Source organism: Carassius auratus, linkage group LG30F (genome assembly GCF_003368295.1).
Source record: "Carassius auratus strain Wakin linkage group LG30F, ASM336829v1, whole genome shotgun sequence".
In the NCBI taxonomy this organism is placed as follows: Eukaryota; Metazoa; Chordata; class Actinopteri; order Cypriniformes; family Cyprinidae; genus Carassius; species Carassius auratus.
The window spans coordinates 850,182-872,009 of NC_039294.1; the positions used below are offsets into that span (position 1 = coordinate 850,182).

Here is a 21,828-nt window from a genome sequence, read left to right on the forward strand (position 1 = left end):
TCCTACTATGACTTACATCCACCCCAACCCCCCCCCCCCCCCAACAGATCAATTCAAAGCTCATCAGACACTTCAGCATTTTCCATCTCAACGTCGTTCTGATTCTGTTGAGACACATTGGTGTAGGCTTCTATGACACTGACGATTTCTTTCAAACCTTTAATCCTTGCCCGTGCTTTGATGTTATCCAGGATGGGCTGCATGGAAAAGCCATATTCCATAACACTCCAAGTTTGATCTCCTTCTGTTTTGTACTTATAGCCACCAGTGTGGATGCCAATCAGATTGCAGTCTACATCAAAAACTGGAGAACCAGAAGATTTGTCAAAGAAGCAAGAGTTATAAGTAATCTGGTTTTCACATGCTGAAAAGTTCCATTTCTCTTCCAAGCACTTCTCATTCATAGCATGAATTAAATGTTGATTCTCAGATGCATGTTTATTTGCAGCTTCTATCCGATTCTCTCTTTCAATGATGAAGCAGGGGTCCATTTTCTTAACACCTCCACCTGGATGTCCCACAATACAGATCTGACCTCTGTTAATAGGAGCGTTTGGACGGTAACAATCAAGCAATGCAGGATAATCAAAAATGGTTTCCGTGTCAAGTTCAAGAAGAGCATAGTCAAGATACCTTCCTTCACTGTCTTTTCCATAACAGAAAGCTGTGAGTTGTTTAATTTGTATGCAGTTCTGTGAATTTAGGTCTTCAAAATCAAAAACGGCTGTGAACTCTGCAAAGTTAGCTTCCGTTTGGTCAGTATATATCCCAACAACATGCGCATTGGTGAGGATGAATCTGCCAAGGAGTAAGAAACCAGTTCCTTCAGAAGACCCCCCCTTTCGAATCTGACACACAGAGTTAGAGCGCTTCATGATCTGCTTCACTTTCTTCACCTCACTGAAACTCTGAACACTTTTACCAAATTCTACTCTGAAGAACTCTTGGATCTGAGATTTCGTCTTTTGCTGCATGGATGCCATCCACCAATTTTCATTCTGAAGACGCAGAATTTGCAGAATCTCTTGAGATTTTTCAATGGTTTTAAGGACATAGCATTCAGTGGAAGGACTTGGGTATTTTCTTTTTTTGTTTTCTAGCTTATTTTTGGTGGGATTCAGACTTTGGCTGACACTTTCTGGTACATCAGCATCTGAAGTTTTGGCAAAATCTTCCAAATCACCGGACTGGTCATTGTCACTGTTAAAAATGATCTGAAAATGCTTTTGATCAAAATATTCTACAGTGTTTGACATTTCATAGATTGTCTCACTATCCATCTCACAGAGGACATAGTTTTTCTTGAATATATCATTAATAAATCGCCCATCACGCTTAAGAGCGATTTTACAATTCTCCTCTTTGAATGCATACACACAAACATCATCAACACTCTGCCTCAGATCAAAGTTTTTCATTAACCGTCTTATTTTCTGCCCTCCTGTTGTATGAATGTAAAATGTGACTAAAGTTTCAGGTTTTGATACATTCTCTACAGTTGGTTTTTGCTCAGTAGAAGCATTTCCACTGTTACTGATGAACTTTATTTTTAAGACCTCATCTTTTTCAATAAGGCAGCAGGGGAAATCGCTCTTCACAGCCGCTCTAGGAACTTCTCCTCTGGATCTCTGGATGACGATTTCTTTCTCCGTGTTCATCTTTTTAATGTTTCTGAAAATATTGTTTGTTGTAAGAGCCTCGAGTACAGTCATGGATGTGTCACACGTCACTGCATATGTATTGTTTCTGAAATGGAACTTGAAAGTGTGGCTTTTCCTTTGTGTGTTCTGTTAATTATTAGAAAAATAACACAAACAAATTTAATTGACACCTTTGAATAACATTTTCATTAAATTATAATTAAATGTAAAGTGATATACCTGCTGAAGCTCATATTTTGATGGCCCAGGTGTAGCCTCTTTCTCCCGCAAATCATCCATCCTTTCCTTTGGGAATGCCGACATAATGTTAGAAGTAAAATTCTATAATTGTTTACCTTCATGTTTTGTTTGTTGTCACCCAACTCTAATGCTGTGTCCCAATGTGCCTACTTATACTACGCCCTTAAAGTATGTACTCTTCTGGTGAAGAAAAAGTACACACTTTTGAGTATATAGTAGAAGAGTTGGCAAGCTTTGGGACATACAATCTATCATGTCATAAAACTGCATCTTTCACAGACCCCTCTGTCGCATACTTACACGCAACTGACCTGTCAATCAACTTGTCACAGTTAACATCCTCCACGTTTATTTAATTTAACTAAAATTATTTTCTCTTATTTGCTCATATTTTCTGCATAATGATGCAATCAAAAGTTAACAACCAAGTGGGTGTTAATAAAAGTTCACATTGCTGTTGTGGATCAAATACAATACAGATAACATTAAATAAATATTATATTTTTTTACCAGGTTATCCCTTAAAGTGCCCCTATTATGCCATTTAATTTTATCTCATTTCTAAATTATTCGTAAACGAGTCGTCCAAAGCAGTTCAAAGAATAGTCTCTCTAAACCCAATCCTTTCCGTGAGCATTCACTGCAGTGATTGGTCAGATAGCACAGTCCTTTGTGATTAGTCCAGAGCCATAGAGATTGGCTCTGGATTAGTCTAACGTGTACAGCGTGTGTCGAAAACGAAACACCCATTGCCATGATGAAATGACAGGCCTGGAGACTTGTCAATACATAGAAAAGATAATATTGATTGTACCTCACCAATTCGAGCCAGAGTCTGAGGATGAAATGATTGAACTGGCTGATCGACAAGAGACTGATTCGCAAGCACGACTGGAGCAGGACATTTCAGTGGTTAGTGTCAAGTGTTAACAAGTTTGTGGTAATTATAAGTTGTGATAAAACAAATTAACTGTATTTTTCGAACTATAAGTCGCACCTAAATATAAGTCGCATCAGTCCAAAAATACGTCATGACGAGTCATGTCACTGGACTATAAGTCGCATTTATTTAGAACCAAGAACTAAGAGAGAACATTACCGTCTACAGCCACGAGAGGGCGCTCTATGCTGCTCAGTGTAGGCTACAGGTAGGGCTGTTCGATTCCACAATTTCTGGAATCGATTCCGATTCCTATATATATATATATATTAGATGGTAACCAAGATGTTCCTATATATATATATATATATATATATATATATATAAGATGGTAATAAGAGCAAGACCCGCAGTGACGTCATAATCTATTCGTTCACCATAAAATAACCTCTGACTCGTTTATATATATATATATTTATATATATATATATATATATATATATATATATATATATATATATATATATATATATTTGAAAATAATATTTTATCTCACAACTGTTGTAATTATGGCTTCGGTGAATTGTGGTCCTAAAATTCAAACGATCAGTGCCAGCTGCTTTCTGTTTATTTTCGTGAATTTAAATGTGTGCAGCCTTTGTCAGATGTAGCTTTCCGTTAGAGAGACTCCCATAGATAAGCTTTGTTGAACTGAAAAATACTCTGAATGAGGAGTCGATTCCCATTGATGGAATCGATTCCAACCTTTGGAATCGACTCTCGATTCTTTTTGGAATCGATTCCCAGCCCTAGCTACAGAACCATTGAGCAGTAGAGCACCCTCTTTGTTCATTTCTCTCGGTTCATGTCAAATTAATTTTGATAAATAAGTCGCACCTGACTATAAGTCACAGGACCAGCCAAACTATGAAAAAAAAAGTACGACTTATAGTCCGGAAAATACAGTACTCTAACAGAGTAGGATACAGCATCTTATTAACATGATGTTAACCAACAGAAATGTTAATGATTGTGGGCAGGCAATATGGCGACGTAGAATGCATGCAGACATTATCTAAGAATAAGATTTGAATTCCTGACGGCTCATTTAGGCGACTGCAAACCGACTCTTTTATTTGATAGACAATAACTTTATCTATTGTGCACTTTTGGCTTCACAACTTTGCAGATGTTCACATACCGCTACGTGACACTAGATGAAAGGTCATATTCAAAAAGGAATAATAGGGGCGCTTTAAATGCATACCTTGGGTTTTAAGCTTCCCGGGACATTATTCACTACCCTCTCCCTCCATTTTTTAAAGTTAGACATTAACTTTCTTAGTATCCCTCAATCTATTATAAACAATATTTAAAGAATATGAAAGAATTCCTATTTTCTGATTAATTTTTTGTAAAAAGTGTATAGGGTGGCTAGAGACGTGTAAATGTGTGTAAATAAGTGTGTAAATGTGTAAGTATATTTTTCTTGCATGATATATTTACATATCTGGTGTGAGCGCACAGCCGACTCACTAGCTTAGGACTTCGAAGTTCTTTTGTACTCAACACAAAACGTCAGTGAATAAAAGTTTTGAATCCAAAGTTCTTCGTTTGACTGTTTAATTATAAATCTTAAAACATAAACGGTTTTAAGAATTTTATGTTCTTAAAACTGACTGTTTCGCAAGGTTCTATTTCTTTCATACTAAATCTAACAGCCAATCAAATTACGTCATGCTACATCACTGACTAACTGTTTACATTCCAATTTCTACGTTTCATTTGCAACACAGGTTTTTTTTTCTCAGATTTTACTAAATAAACTCAAAATATTATTACTTCCATAGAAATAGCTTCAACATATCCCAGTCCCTAATTGACTAGGCCTTAACATATCAATTATCAACTTAAATTTAAACTGAAGTCATTTACACAAAATAAATGGCGATGACATAATGGCATCAAGTCTGTCAAACATTCAAATATATAGACAGTAATCATAACAGTAGTCAGTTAAAACCTCATAATCATGAAAAGTTTACAATTAAGTTTTGCAACCACACACCCAAATACAGTAACAGCAATAATGTGCATAAGAGGATTTAAGTCTTGAAGATATAAAGTAAATAAATTAGGTGTCATCAGCGTAGAAACCATGATCCACTTACTATACATAATCCATTGCGATGTATAGACCCCTTAATCGCCTACGTCACTGTGACATCACCGCTCTAGCTGGAGGCAGAACTCACAGCAGGTGCGCTAAAAGTTTGAGGTTTTGACTTTAAAATGTCTTCTTGTTATGTTTTTGGCTGCCAGAATAGAAGAAACGGCACTTTTGTTTCAAAACTAAATTTTTACCGGATCCCGGCAGACATTCCTTCACAGAAATCAAGAAGACAACCGAACCTTCCATCCATGTTTAATAAATCCCTCCTAAAACGTGATAGCTTAAGATTGTCAGCATTGCGTCCGCGCCTCTTTTTTGCCTCCAGCTAAGCCCCGCCCACCCGGAGACGTTGGAATGTTTACAAACTTTTAAGTGGTCTATTTGTTATTAAATGAACTTACGTTTCGCCAGATTGCCCTTCATTCAAGCCCTTGGTTTATGGGTTTACCTGTGCTCATAACATTCAGGGTATATTCTTGCAAACCGTTTACCAATCACGTTTCTCAACTGGCAAAGCAATCTGTGTTACACGCATCTACCAACACGCGATGGGTAACTCGTGAAGCACAATGTTCCTCCGTGTTTTCTCAGCACTATATCATAGAAAATACAAGGTTTGAGAAGTATAAGGCGGGGCAACATTTAAAATATTTCAAAGTTATAGTAAATGCAAACATATTTTAATAGACAAGTTTCAGTCAAATATTTATGGTTTATGTCTATAACAAAACCCAGTGTTAAAGCAGAATGCAAACAATTATATCTGGAACATTAGAATACTGTTGAGTAGTGATGTCCGATTCGTGAACGAATCGTTCAATTTAACCGGTTCTTCTTAGTGAACCGGTTGAACCAGTTCACCAAATCAAACTGAATCGTTTCAAACTGTTCACGTCTCCAATAAGACTTAATCCACAAATTACTTAAGCTGTTACCTTTTTTAACGTGACTGACACTCCCTCTGAGTCAGAATAAACCAATATCCCGGAGTAATTCATTTACTCAAACAGTACACTGACTGAACTGATGTGAAGACTGCCCTGAAGGTGAACACCAAGCCGAGCCAGATGACGAATGAACACGCCCACTGCTGGAGCAGTTCTCGTTCTCGAGTCAAGAACCGGTTGCATCGGTTTTCGTATCACCAGTACACTGAACCAAAAAAAAGTGATCCCATGTTTTAAACTTTAGTTAGTGTGTAATGTTGTTGTTAGAGTATAAATAATATCTGTAAAATTCTAAAGCTCAAAGTTCAATGCCAAGTGAGATATTTGATTTAACAGAATTCGCCTACAAAAAATGACTCGTTTGGACTACAGCCCTCTAGTTCCTGCAGTAATGACGTCACTAGAACAGTTTTTTGACTAACCTCCCCCCACATGAATTCACAAAAAGGGGGCGTGGCCTTGTTGCGCTCCGCCGGAGAAGAAGGAAGAGCTGTGTTTGTCGCCATGTCGTTTGAAACGCTGTTATTTTCATCTCGGAGTCCAATCATCTTTGTTCAGGCTTCCCAGGGACAATGTACATGGAGATTAATGGTTACAATTTATGTTTAGCTCGGTTCTGGAAAATTATAATCCACACGTAAAACTATGTGTAGCACATTTTGCTGAGGACAGCTTGCTGAGGACAACTTTCTCAATCAGTTTAATGCCGGTGTCCTGACATTTTATCCTACCCCGTCAGATTTTCCTACGCGGGTTTACTGCGCACGCGCACATCAATATCGCGTCCTTTGTCTCATGCTAAACAACGATATTTAATGTATCTGCATTACTGTAAGGGTAGGTTTAGGGCTGGGGTAGTTGTAGACTTTAATAAAAACGCAATCTAATTGGTAGAAAATAATATTTATTGTTGGTTTCCTGTAACTGTATCCATTTTAGCTACAACCGCGAATATAACACAATTACTGTATTTGCAGTACTGTAAGGGTATGATTAGGGTTGTGGTAGGTGTAGACGTTCATAAACCATAACTTTACAGTAGAATTTTCGTTGTGGAATTGTACTACCCACTGTTTTGGTGGGAGGTAGGAAAATCTGACAGCGTAGGACAAATCGACAGAACACCGGATTCGCACAAAGATTATTCTTGAAAGATGGAGCAGTTCCCTCTTTGTCTGGAGAAGGTGTTGTTTATGGACCACAACCGGTAAGTGTATTTTATTATTTAAGTTGGTGCATTTAACAGTTTATGTAACTTATTACACAAAGGGCAACGCTGTTGGACAATAATTAAGACTCTAAAGACTCTGTTTAATAGGAATAAGGGATGATTTATGAAATATCTGTACTGTATTTATAGTTAATGATGACACATTCACAAATTGAGTTTGTAGTAAACAGAACATGAAACGAGTAGAGCAGCTGATGATACTGAATACTGAACTGCAGCATGTGCCGGTTAGAGCGATTCTCGTTCTCGTTCTGAAATGTCATGAGCGCAGGTAAACCTAGGGCTTGAATGAAGGGCAATCTGGCGAAACGTAAATTCATTTAATAAATAATCTTCAAATAGACTAAATATCTTCAAGACTTCAATCCTCTTATGCACATTATTGTTGTTACTGAATCGAACCATCCGAAATAACCGGTTCGTGGAAAAGAATCAAACTTCCCATCACTACTGTAGAGCAGTGTTTTTCAACCTGTGGGCTGCGGCCCACTAGTGGGTCGCGATGGTGGGCCGCCAATTACTATTAAAATAAATAATAATATTGTTAATTATGTAACAATTTCTAAGTCATAACTTAATAACATCATTTCATACATATATAATTAAATTACAAAAAATAATTAGTAAACTGTACCTATCCACTATTCGAGCTATTATTATTTTTTGTTTTTGCAGTGGGCAGCGTAAAAAATATGTGTTTGGTTGTGTGGGACGCGAGATGAAAAAGGCTGGGAACCAATGCTGTAGAGGCTATCAATATGCGCTCACTTCCGCGTATCCATCGCGGGCATAAAGAACACGATTTTTTTTTTTTAGGGATCACCTGCATTTATGTCCAATAACAATACAACACAATATAGGAAAAATCTGATATGGTTTAAATGTCGTTTGAAATAACACTAACCACTTGTTTTGGTACAGTATGTGGGACATTTTAAGTGGATTATTAATTATCAAATACTATAAAAATAATAATAATATTATATATATATATATATATATATATATATATATACACACACACACACACACATAGAGAGAGCTGGGTAGATTACTTATGAATTGTAATCAATATAATAATATAATGTAATACAATATAATGCTAAATATAATTTTTCACTTGCTGCCTTTCCAACCTAAAGGAAATAGTCAGCAGAATTCTGCTCCCTTGTCGCCAATTCAGACGAGATCTGATAAAGCTATGGATTTACAGTAGGCCTAGTGTATATTAACTTCAACCCTGATACTACATCAGTAATTGATAACTGAAGAATGACATGAAGCAGTAGATAAGCTGATGCTAAGAATTAGACATAACCCAAGGAATAAATTAATTTGTTTTCTTTGTACAGACGGTAATGATTTCTGTTAGGTCATTTCTTTCGGTTCATGTCAAATTAATTTTGATAAATAAGTCGCACGACCAGCCAAACTATGAAAAAAAAGTGTGACTTATAGTCCAGAAAATACAGTATTTGTTTACATGTGCATTACTGTTTGTAAGTGTGTATTGCTACTAGATCTTACATTTCAAAGTAAAGCTGTATAATAAAGGTGTTCTATTCTATAAGTTCAGTATAATGAAAGTGTGTAATATATAACTGATACAGTAATTGTCAGGTAAAATATAATTAAAAACATTATTGCAGTATGTCAACCATTCCCTTTTTAATTACATTGTTACCTTTAAAATTGTTATATTGCAAAGCTAAATATAAATTACATGCAGTACATGCATCTTCAAGAAACATCTAAAAACATGTCTTTCATCTTTATTTGACCCTCGAACTCTAGCATTGTTTATTTTTTTATATTTGATCTATTTTTATTATTATATTACATTTGTGCCAAAAACAAGTAACTTTTTTACTCAGACAAGTGAATTATTTATTTACTTTTTACATAACAAGCTCAAGAAGAAGCTTAACGTCGAGCCCTGTATTAACAATGTTATTGTGAGTTTTTAATCCTCTTTAATATTCATTTTTGTAATGTTATTGTTTGGCTTTTTCTCATTGTTACTATGCACTTAATATGGTTTGAGTTTTATAGAAATGTCATCACTGTGTTTAGACTTTTTCAAAATTCATGTTTGCAATGTAGCTATTGTCTGATGTTTTTCATTGATACGGTCATTCACTTCTAGGGGTTTTTTTTTTTTAGATTAAAGACACGAGTATGTGTAAAGACAAGAAGCTATTGGAAAAATATATTCAAATATATTTTCAAAAAAAGTACAAGATGAAGCTAACTGAATATATGTGATATCAAATAAGGGTTGGCACAAATGTAATTAAATGTAATCCAAAAGTAATCAGATTACATTACCAAATATGTGTAATCTAAAAGATTACATTACTGACTTAATTCTTTTCATGTAATCTGTAATCAGTAATGGATTAACAATTCATAAGTAATCTACCCAGCTCTACTCGTCACATACCCCCATCGCCCCTCGCAGGCGGGGGGGTACCCACGAGACTGTGCTTGATGTGTGATTTCTGCATCTTAGCATATATTGTTTTAATGTAACCCCTACAATATATCCACTTAGACATAATTTATAGGATATTGTAAATTAAATTGGTAACGGGAAGAGCTCACGGTCTGTTGTGCTTTTTACATTATAAGACTAAAAATAGAACATGATGAAATTTGCAACCCATACAATTTGATTAAATTTAGACAAATCTATAGTATACAAACAAGCATTTAAGTGAACACCACTGAAAAAGGTTTTTTAAAATAATGATAAATTATTAGTATATGTGATTCACCCGATTCACATCTTCTGACGGTGCCTCTTCTACTGCACTCAAATTAGCCACTGGGTCCTGAAAAAAAAAAAAAAAGCCTTATGTGAGGAAAAATGTTATAAAGAATGACTAACAAATGTGATTGGGGACCCTTATTTTCATTTGATTCTTACTGATGTACACCATTGACTGCTTTAAAACTATACAGTTATTTTTAAAATTTAAAACTAGTAATAGTCAAATTTTACTGTTCTTTTTCTGCTAGTTCATTCATTCATTGTTCTGTGAGCTCATTTATATTTTAAGTTTCTATTTTACAAGTCTTAAAGTCAACATAATATTAGATAGATGAGTATCTGTTTTTCTCTACCATGTTTTTTTCCTCTCTTCTTTGGTTTCCTATTATGCTCTCAGTCGGTCCACGCCCTGTGAAAGGAATCGAAAGTTAAAGTTTGTGCCACTCTCACTGAATAACTGCCAAGAGAAAAGAAGAGAGAAATCTATTAAAACCCATAATGATTTTCAAATGTCTTTGCCTCTATATTTACACAATTTGTGAGTTGATGTATACCCATCTGCAGTTTATTTAAAAAGAAAACATGAACAAGTACAAAATAGTTAAAGACTTGAACATGAAACTCACCTACAGCGTTTACAATGGGAACGGGAGGGCTAGTTATATACTAACAGGGAACACCTGAGAACAGGACACATGACCAAAACAACCAATCAGAGCATGACACATAAACTAGAACATCGCAAGCCATTTTAGCATTTAAAGCTTTAGTTTGACTATCCAAAAAATATATGTTTCAGGTAGTTACAATTGTAATTTGGCTATTCATAATTATATTTTAAGATATCTGAATCGTACCTGCTCCTACCCCACACTCTAAAGGAAGCTATAAGCTCACCAGAGTCAGAATTGTGGAGTAAGGCCATGCAGGAGGAGATGAACTCTCTTAAGGAGAATGATACGTTTACCCTTACAACATTACCTGAAGGTAAAAATATAGTGGGGGGCAGGTGGGTCTACACAGTAAAGGAAAACCCAGTTGGAACAACATACAAAGCTCGGTATGTGGCAAAAGGGAATAATCAAGTTGCAGGCATGGATTATAATGAAACTTTTTCTCCAACTGCTGATATGACATCAATACGTAGCTTAATGCATATTGCAGCTCAATATGGTTTAGAACTGCATCAAATGGATGTAAAGACTGCATATTTGCATGCCCCTATTGATACTGAATTATACATGAAACAGCCAGAAGGATTTGAGGTCAAGTCAGAAACAAGTAAGAGGCTTGTCTGTAAACTTAACAAGAGAAAAGAAGAGAGAAATCTATTAAAACCCATAATGATTTTCAAATGTCTTTGCCTCTATATTTACACAATTTGTGAGTTGATGTATACCCATCTGCAGTTTATTTAAAAAGAAAACATGAACAAGTACAAAATAGTTAAAGACTTGAACATGAAACTCACCTACAGCGTTTACAATGGGAACGGGAGGGCTAGTTATATACTAACAGGGAAAACCTGAGAACAGGACACATGACCAAAACAACCAATCAGAGCATGACACATGAACTAGAACATCGCAAGCCATTTTAGCATTTAAAGCTTTAGTTTGAGTATCTGTTTTTCTCTACCATGTTTTTTTCCTCTCTTCTTTGGTTTCCTATTATGCTCTCAGTCGGTCCACGCCCTGTGAAAGGAATCGAAAGTTAAAGTTTGTGCCACTCTCACTGAATAACTGCCAAGAGAAAAGAAGAGAGAAATCTATTAAAACCCATAATGATTTTCAAATGTCTTTGCCTCTATATTTACACAATATTGCTAAATTTTCAATGTAGGTGACAAGAAACTACAATATAAAAACAAACAAAAAAACTTTTATGATATAAAGTATAAGAAGATACAGGTAATTTTCTGCCAGGATATAATTAACCCTAAAACACAACACAATGAAGTGCAAAGGTAAAAAAATAAAAAAATAAAAATACATTTCCAGCAATATCCTTCATATTATTAATATACATCCAAAGGTGAAAATCATAATAACAAAACCTTTCTCATTGTAAAATTTGTGAGTTGATGTATACCCATCTGCAGTTTATTTAAAAAGAAAACATGAACAAGTACAAAATAGTTAAAGACTTGAACATGAAACTCACCTACAGCGTTTACAATGGGAACGGGAGGGCTAGTTATATACTAACAGGGAACACCTGAGAACAGGACACATGACCAAAACAACCAATCAGAGCATGACACATAAACTAGAACATCGCAAGCCATTTTAGCATTTAAAGCTTTAGTTTGACTATCCAAAAAATATATGTTTCAGGTAGTTACAATTGTAATTTGGCTATTCATAATTATATTTTAAGATATCTGAATCGTACCTGCTCCTAGTCGAATCTGCTGTCTCAGCTCCTCCCCCACACCTCTACATTTGTTGTCAGGGAGGAAAAAGTTACTGGATGAAATACTTCAGGAGTTAAGTAATATCTGGATACAGTCATATGTGGTAAACGGTTTCCAGCGTGCATGTATGAACACAGCAGGCAATTTTGTCATCTATTAAGTCTTCTATTAGCTGTTTAAACACAGCCCAGACCTCTAGGCTAAAACAAGGCTGAATTTGGGCTGTCAGTGAAAATTTAAATAGACGTCTCACCATAGCCCAAGAATAGACTAGTTATCAACATAGACAGTAAAAGAAATGGGACACAGCGACCCCATTGGAACTCAATTGAGACAAGTGAAGCCCATTTTTAGCGTTTTTTAGCACTTCCGTTTCTGACGCGCAGACTCAAACTAAGCTTGATGACGTCAGCAACCTGTCTGACAGATGTAAATCTTATAAGTGGCTGTGCGTGCAAACCAGGCGGCAAGGAAGTCGACCGGAAGTTGAAGTCGGCTGCGTGCCGCCATCTTGTAGCAGAACTTCACTTGCATTCCCATTGACTCCCATTCATTTTGGCGTCACTTTGACAGCGAATAACTTTACATCTGAGGCGTTTAAAGACTCCGTTTGTCCATTATTTATTTCTGAAGATACACGACAACGCATAAAGGGCTCCATTACCTTCTATGTTACATTATGGCCCCGTAGAAACAGTTTTTGTAAAAAATAGGCTAACGATTGCGTCATAACCACTCGACTCTCTGTCGCATTAGTATGTATTTGCCATAATTACAAGATTCCAACCTGGAAAAAGAATTCATGTGGAAAAAGAAATCATAATTACCTAATCTGAGAATTTTCTGTGAGTTTCTACTTGTATCATGTGACTGTACCTGACTGCTGCAGATTAATTTAGGCGTTGATAGTGTTGTCATATAAACGCACAGTTCCCGGTCCAAGGACATGAACAGCTCTAAGTAGAACATGGTGTGAACGCAGCATATGATCTTGAGTATTTAACAACAGCATTATCTAACTGACTTGATAATGTCTTTATCGATCTTTTTCTTCCTTTTTTAGGATGTAGCTAACAGGACAGACTCCAGTAAGAATCCTCAACGTTGATCAAGCAAGTCTACAACTAAACCCATCTAGAGTAGGAATTATTTATGATCCACAATCAGATCCAAAGGCTGAAACTGAACGAGAGCAGCAGCAGCAACGACTCGCTCCGAGCGGGGCTCGAACCCGGGTCTCCGGCATGGGAGGCGGACGCACTAACAAGGAGGCAGAGATATTTGAAGCAGTTTTACTCACCGCATGTGGTTCCAACACACGATCGTGACCCTTTTTCGTTGGGACTGTGTTGAACATTGGTGACGTTGAATGTGCTCTTATTATGACTGTGAGTCTAAGGGGTGTGGTTCATTCATTATGCTGTTCAGGTGTTGCAATTTAATAAATGACTGCATGCCCCTGTGAGCGTGCACGCCAGTCAAACGAAACCCGATGGATATGTGAGTTTATTCCTCCGTCATGTTTTAGTCGGCTTTCTACCCTTTGTTACGATGGCAGCTTCAACAGGTTATGGGCCCAGAAAGGAGTTTGGAAGCCGGTGGAACCGTTTATGTTTTGACGGGGATGAGAAAAATTATGAATTGTGGGAAACGTCTCCGGTTACTATCGTAACCTCAGTTCCCTGAGAGGCGGGAACGAGACATTACGTCAGCTAAGACGTATATAGGAACTTCTCCCTTCTCCACTTTTGCTGAAATCTTATTGGCTAACGCCAGCTGGGGACAGCTGGCCAATTGACGCGAAGCATGCAAATACTGACAGGTTCGCGGGCAGTATAAATTGCATGGGCACGAAAATTACGTCAGAATCACGACTGAACTCTAGCACAGCTGATCACACAGTGATCACGGCGGCTAACGTAATGTCTCGTTCCCGCCTCTCAGGGAACCGAGGTTACGATAGTAACCGGAGACGTTCCCTCTCGAGGCGGTAACTCAACATTACGTCAGCTAAGACGTATATGGGAACTGTATAAAATCCCGCCGTGAGAGCAGTGAAGATAAGCTCTGAACGGAGTCAATCACCTCCACACATAAGCAGTACAGCTCCAGCCAATGGCCGTGTCGCTAAGAGTGCTCGCACCTGATAGGCGGAACTAGACCAATGAGACATCTGCTCCGACCCTAACGAAATTTGCATATCTTATGCAAATAAACGTGAAGCCCGCACTAAACAGGGCAGACATGGCACATAAGCACTCAAGCGTTAGAATTAAATACAGAGTCGACAGCTTTGCGGTGACAACTGCATAAACCGTAAAACCATAACACAGAGTTAGCAGCCATGGTAACTACTGTATAGCTGGTTATAATAACGAATAAACTTAACTCACCGAAAGTACATGTGACGCTACAGAGGGTACATCCAGCTTGTAAAACCTGGCGAATGTGTTCTGGGAAGACCAGCCAGCAGCAAGACATAAATCCTGGATAGACATACCTCTAGCCCAGGCCCAGGAGGAAGATATAGCCCTCACAGAATGAGCTTTGATGTTGAGGGGACAATCCTTCCCTTGGCATTTGTAAGCCAACGCGATAGCGTCCACTATCCAGTGAGAAAGTCTCTGTTTTGAAACAGCACGTCCCTTATTACATCCACCAAAGCACACGAACAGCTGGTCCGACTGACGAAAGGTGGCTGAGCGGTCCATATACATCCGCAGAGCCCTAACAGGGCAAACAGCGCTCTGAGCAACAGCATCGTGCGAGGCTGACGGCTCAGCAGATAAGGCGGGCAGTGAAACAACCTGTGCTCTAAAAGGTGTATTGAGAGACTTCGGAATGTAACCTGGTCTCGGCCGGAGAGTGACATTACAGTCGCCGGGTCCGAAACAGATGCAATCGTCGTTCACCGAAAATGCATGTAGGTCTCCAATGCGCTTCGACGAGGCGAGAGCAAGAAGCAAGGCAGTCTTCAGGGAAAGCTCCTTAACCTCAATAGAAGCTAAAGGCTCGAACGGCGGTAGAGCTAGAGCCCTCAAAACTAGAGCTAAATCCCACGGCGGCACGGAGGGTGGCCGTGAAGGACACAATCTCCTCGCTCCCCTGAGAAAACTGATTACCAGGCCATGCTTACCGATCGATTGCCCGTCAATCGGGGAACGAAAAGTGGCAATAGCGGCCACATACACTTTAAGCGTGGACGGCAAACTCCCGCAGTCCATTCTGTGCTGTAGAAAGCGTAAAACATCCGACATGGAACAGGTCCCCAGGTCGATTTGAATGTTCTCACACCATTTTTTGAAAACTCCCCACTTCAGAGCGTAGAGGCGTCTCGTAGATGGAGCGCGAGCCTCCGTAAGCGTACTCAACACCCGTGAGTGCAGGGCGTCCCGCTCGTTTAAGGTCCCCGCAGTGGCCACACATGAAGGTTCCACAGCTCGGGGCTGGGGTGCCATATCGTGCCATTCGCTTGAGACAGCAGGTCCTTCCTGAGGGGGATTTGCCATGGGGGAGCCATCACTAACTCTCTCAGGTCCGCGAACCAGGGTTGATTCGGCCAGTTCGGGGCCACGAGTATAACTGACGCTCTCTCCTCCCTGATTTTGCATAAAACCAAAGGCAGAATCTTCACCGGAGGAAACGCGTAAAGCCTGGCTTCCGGCCAGCGCGATGTCAGAGCATCTCCCGGTAGAGGGGAGTGAGATAGCGAGAAAAACGTCTGACAGTGCGTGTTCTCGCTTGTGGCGAATAAATCCACTTCCGCCCTGCCGAAACGATCCCAAATCATTTGAACTGATCCTGGGTGAAGCCTCCACTCTCCTTGAGGAATCCCGTTCCTCGAAAGCATGTCTGCTCCGCGGTTCAGGATACCGGGGATGTGCGCCGCTATTATGGAGAGAAAGTGTAGGTCCGCCCACAACAAGAGACTCACTGCTCGATTGAATAGAGCTCTGGACCGCATGCCACCCTGGCGATTTATGTACGAGACCACAGACGTGTTGTCGGTTCGAATCAGTGCATGCCGCCGCTCCAGCTTCGACCGAAAGGCTTGCAGGGCGAGGAAAACCGCTTCCAATTCTAAACGGTTTATGTGCCACGTCCTCTGTGACTCCGACCACAGGCCTGAGGCAGGTACGCCCAGGCACACTGCTCCCCAGCCTGAAGTTGACGCGTCCGTCGAGACCACGGTGCGCCGAGTCACTAAACCCAAAGGAACTCCTGCGCTGAACATATCTGTGCTGTTCCACGGTCTCAGAGTGCTGACGCAACTGTGATTGACCGTAATTCGTTTGTGGCTCGATGACCAAGCCCTCGGGGGAACTCGAGCTTTTAGCCAAAGCTGTAGTGGTCGCATATGTAACAGACCCAGATGGCACACTGAAGAAGCCGCCGCCATCAGACCCAGAAGCCTCTGAAAATCCCTCAGTGAAACCGACCTGCCCGGTCTGAAACGGCGCAGAGTCGATGAGATTGTCTCCATGCGCTTCCGAGAAAGATGGGCTTGCATCGCCATCGAGTCCAAACATACTCCCAGATATGTTATAGTCCGACTCGGTAAAAGCACGCTCTTCTGCATATTTACACGCAGTCCCAGCGTATCCAAATGGCGGAGCAGCATTTCCACGTGACTGATTAGCACATCTCTTGAGTGGGCCAAAATCAGCCAGTCGTCCAGATAATTCAAGATGCGCATTCCGCTCGATCTGAGGGGAGAAAGCGCTGCGTCCACACACTTTGAAAACGTGCGGGGAGCCAGGGCCAGGCCAAACGGAAGCACTGAATACTGATAAGCCGTGCCTTCGAAAGCAAACCTGAGGAAGCGTCTGTGGTGCGTCGCTATTTGAATATGAAAGTACGCATCTTTTAGATCCACTGAGGCGAACCAGTCCCCGGGTCATACCTGCATCAAGATCTGTTTTAGTGTTGTCATCCTGAATGCGCGTTTGTGAAGTGCTCGGTTGATGGGTCTCAGATCCAGAATAGGACGGAGTCCTCCACCCTTCTTTGGCACCACGAAGTAGCGGCTGTAAAAAACGCTTCTCTGCTCGCTTGGAGGGACACGCTCTATCGCTCCTTTCTCGAGCAGACTGAAAACTTCCTGTCTCAGAATTGAAAGGTTGTGGGGCAAAGTCAGTGACGGGACCACGCCGTTGAATCGGGGAGGTCTGCGTTTGAACTGAAGAGAATATCCTTGCTGAATAATTCCCAGTACCCACGGTGAAATGCCTGGGATAGCCTTCCACGCGTCCAGAAAATGACACAGCGGACGCGTTAGCTCTAAGGCTACTGTAGCCACTGAAGGCTTGTTTTGACCGGGGCCCCGCCCCCGCGAGTTTAGAAGCACCGGCTGGGGGGCGGCCCGTGGCGGGCATTGTGTGCTGTTGGCACTCTCGCGCCCTCGAGAGGCCATTATAATCATTGCTTGTGACTCTGCATTGTCCTGAGACAGGGCGAGCGACACAGTGTTGGGTGCACTTTGACCTGGGCCCCGCCCCCGCGAGGTTAGAAGCACTGGCTGGGGGGCGGCCCGTGGTGGGCATAGTGTGCTGTTGGCACTCTCGCGCCCTCGAGAGGCCATTATAATCATTGCTTGTGACTCTGCACTGTCCTGAGACAGGGCGAGTGACACCGTGTTGGGTGCACGAGGAAGAGAAAGCTCTCTTTGTGAAGAGATACATGTTTTTATTGTGGAACTCACACAAACAGCATTTAAACACATTTAGCTTGTCGCCCAAAGGAACCCGGGGGACACGAAGCTCTTGAACACGGCGCTTGGGGGTGGGGCCACCAGCGCGCTCTCTCTTCCTCTTGAGCGGCCCGTCAGGAAGATGGCTTTGCAGCCAAGGATGATGCGCTGGCTCTCTCGCGGCGCGGGCTCTTCTTCCTACTCCGATGCCTCTTCCCAGGCCCTGACCACTGCTTGTTTCGGCCGAAACGGGCGTTCGGCTCGGGGCGAGGCGTCGCGGCGGGCTGTCCAGCCGGTCCTAGGGCCTGACGAGGCGCTGATGAAGAGCGGGACCTCGCGGATGAGGACTGAAGTGAGCGACGAGGCATCACGTGGCTCATGGCTTTTGCGCGCTTACACTAACTAACAGCGCCGAACTCGTCTTGGGGTGGGGGAGAGCCCACCAGCGGCTCGCTGGCGGCAGTGGGCCTCATCCCTGCTGTTGCCCGAGCCACTTCCCTCCTGGCTCTGAGGGCGCGCACTGGCAGCTCGGCACAGTGGGCGCACGTGTCATCCGAGAAAGCTGCCTCTGCGTGGGCGAGGCCCAGGCAGGAGACGCAGAATAGATGAGGGTCCTGCGGGTCGAGGGGACCCGCACAAATTTGGCAAGTAGCTGCCATCGGATGCGGAGAGGAACGGTAGTAATCCTTTGATGCAACTTCCACGATGGTAGATAAAAGACTTCAAGCGTGAAGATAACTTCATAGAGTGAAGAAAGAGATTCTGGCGTAATTTTTGCGCCCATGCAATTTATACTGCCCGCGAACCTGTCAGTATTTGCATGCTTCGCGTCAATTGGCCAGCTGTCCCCAGCTGGCGTTAGCCAGTAAGATTTCAGCAAAAGTGGAGAAGGGAGAAGTTCCCATATACGTCTTAGCTGACGTAATGTTGAGTTACCGCCTCGAGAGGGAACTAAGTTTCTGGCGCACCTGCGACTGCTCAGTTTGAAGAAAACCATACTGAGCGAACCACCTGATGAGGACGGTGAATGTGCAGAAGAAGACGCAAAGAAATTGAGGACGCGTATGCAGAACTGGTTCAGCTGTTGGATGATAAAAGCCTTTCCCTTGTGATGAGAGATGCAGCGGATGATGGAAGAAAGGCGCTGAAGATTCTGAGAGAACACTATGCTGGTAAAGGGAAACCACGAGTGATCAGCTTATACACAGAGCTTACGTCTCTCCAGAAAGCTGTCAATGAGAGCGTCACAGATTATTTCATTCGCGCAGAGACCGCTATTACAGCTTTGAGAAATGTGGAAGAGACTTTAAGTGATGGCTTGTTGATCGCAATGATTCTGAAGGGCCTACCGGACTCTTTTAAGCCATTTTCCATTCACATAACCCAAAGTGATGAAACAATAACTTTCACAGAGTTTAAAACAAAGCTGAGGAGTTTTGAGAGCACAGAAAAGTTTAGTGCTGCTTGCTCAGAGGATGACAGCGTGATGAAGGTGAAAGCAAGAGACGGGTGGAACATGAAACTGACCTGTTTTAACTGCGGACAGAAGGGACATAAGGCTCTGGAGTGCACTTCTGCTACGAGCGAGCATAGAGAACAGCGACAGTGGTGTCATCTTTGCAAGAGTTCCACGCATAAGGATGTGAACTGCAGACGGAGAAAGCGGGACAACGTGAAGCGGGTGGTGGATGAGGAGGACCACACCTTTGCCTTTAAGGTGGGCCAAGTGGATGCCGTTCCGGTCAGCGGAGTGAAGGAAAAAGGCCTCATGGTTGATACAGGAGCCACGTCGCATATTATCCGGGACATCACACACTTCAAGGACTTTGACAAAAGTTTTGAGCCACACAAGCACATCCTAGAGCTGGCTGATGGAGAGAAGACCAGCGGTATCGCCTTGAGGAAAGGTACAGCCAAAGTTCGCCTGAGAGACAATAAAGGTCGAGTGGTGGAAACGATGCTGATGGGGGCGCTGTACGTCCCATCTTTTCCACAGGACATCTTCTCAGTCAAGGCAGCGACGTCCCAGGGAGCGACGGTCATTTTCAAAGAAGGTCAGAACAGACTTGTTCATAAGAACGGTGTAACATTTAACATCCAGGTGTATGATAGACTGTTCTATTTAAGCACTGTTACAGATGATGTTGATCAAAATGTTACAAAAGGGATGAAAATCAAAGGTAGAGCTGAAATGTCTAATCTAAAATGTGAAGTGTACACACAGGGTAAATTTGTTCAGAGCAGGAATAGGGAGGCAGATGAAAAAGCAAAAATTCCCCTTGGACTTGTGCACACAGATTTAGCTGGACCTATGGAGCCAATAGCAAAAGATGGTTTCAGAAATATCTTGGCATTTACTGATGACTATTCAGGTGCAATATTTACATATTTTTTGATTATGAGTATGGAATAAAATGTGATGATGACCATGCACTAACCAGTATTGATTATTGTTATAGAGTTGCATGTGATGTACCCCACACTCTAAAGGAAGCTATAAATTCACCAGAGTCAGAATTGTGGAGTAAGGCCATGCAGGAGGAGATGAACTCTCTTAAGGAGAATGATACGTTTACCCTTACAACATTACCTGAAGGTAAAAATATAGTGGGGGGCAGATGGGTCTACACAGTGAAGGAAAATCCAGTTGGAACAACATACAAAGCTCGGTATGTGGCAAAAGGGAATAGTCAAGTTGCAGGCATTCATTATAATGAAACTTTTTCTCCAACTGCTGATATGACATCAATACGTAGCTTAATGCAAATTGCAGCTCAATATGGTTTAGAACTGCATCAAATGGATGTAAATACTGCATATTTGCATGCCCCTATTGATACTGAATTATACATGAAACAGCCAGAAGGATTTGAGGTCAAGTCAGAAACAAGTTAGAGGCTTGTCTGTAAACTTAACAAATCACTTTATGGTTTGAAACAGTCAGGGCGGAATTGGAATAAAATGCTAGATGATTTTTTGATTAAAATTGATTTTAGTCAAAATCCTTCTGACCATTGTGTTTACAGTAAACAAACTGGAGGTGAGAAAATCATACTGATAGTCTGGGTTGATGATCTTCTTATTGCAGCAAGCGATAGTCAGACACTCAGAAATGTGAAAAGAATGTTGGAGGAAAGATTAAAAAATGAAAGATCTTGGTAAACTTACACATTTTCTGGGTATTGATTTTGCACAACTAGATGGTGAAATAAAAATGAACCAGAAAAGGTCCATTATTAAGATTTTGGAGAGGTTTGTTATGATTAATTGTAAACCAAGGTCAACTCCATGCGAAAACAAAATGCAATTTGATAATGAAGGTGAACGTGTTGATCCAAACTGTATCGAGAAGTGGTTGGTAGCTTGATCTATCTAATGACCTGTACTAGACCAGATCGAGGTTTCATTGTCAGTAAGCTGTCACAACACTTTTCTGAACCAAAGAACCAACACTGGGTAGCTGCTAAGCATGTATTGCGATATTTAAAGGGAACTGTGAACAAGGAATTTTGTTATAGGAGAAATTATGTAAATCTTAATCTCTTTGCATTTAGTGATGCTGAATGGGCAGCAGACCAAAATGATATAAGTACAACAACTGGTTACTGTTTTAGTTTGTCTGCCACTGGTCCTGTTATTTCTTGGAGGTCTAAGAAACAGTCCACAGTTGGTCTTTCCACATGTGAGGCTGAGTATATGGCTTTGGCAGCTACTGCACAGGAAAGCCTATATCTTGTCCAGTTATTAAACAAAATGGACAATGAATGTATTTACACACCAGTGACAATTTATGAGGACAATCAAGGGGCAATTGCTTT

General features: G+C 41.0%; 1 protein-coding gene across 5 annotated transcripts in view; it reads right to left on the reverse strand.

Moving 5' to 3' along the window:
• Positions 1 to 44: 44 nt before the first annotated feature.
• The window catches only part of LOC113067982 (protein FAM111A-like), a 31,674-nt gene continuing 9,890 nt past the window's right edge, over positions 45 to 21,828 (reverse strand). The window contains exons 2-10 of one of the 5 annotated variants that reach the window (XM_026240500.1): positions 12,300 to 12,343; positions 12,069 to 12,122; positions 11,544 to 11,599; positions 11,377 to 11,430; positions 10,532 to 10,585; positions 10,259 to 10,314; positions 9,910 to 9,966; positions 1,881 to 1,946; positions 45 to 1,787 (exon numbers count right to left, since the gene is read on the reverse strand). In XM_026240500.1, the coding sequence (XP_026096285.1) occupies positions 54 to 1,787; positions 1,881 to 1,946; positions 9,910 to 9,966; positions 10,259 to 10,261 (1,860 nt within the window). In that variant the 5' untranslated portion in view covers positions 10,262 to 10,314; positions 10,532 to 10,585; positions 11,377 to 11,430; ... (1 more) ...; positions 12,069 to 12,122; positions 12,300 to 12,343 and the 3' untranslated portion in view covers positions 45 to 53. Of the gene's footprint in view, positions 1,788 to 1,880; positions 1,947 to 9,909; positions 9,967 to 10,258; positions 10,315 to 10,531; positions 10,586 to 11,376; positions 11,431 to 11,543; positions 11,600 to 12,068; positions 12,123 to 12,299; positions 12,537 to 21,828 lie in introns of those variants that run through there. The other 4 variants (XM_026240501.1, XM_026240502.1, XM_026240504.1 and 1 more) reach the window with 4 other exon arrangements.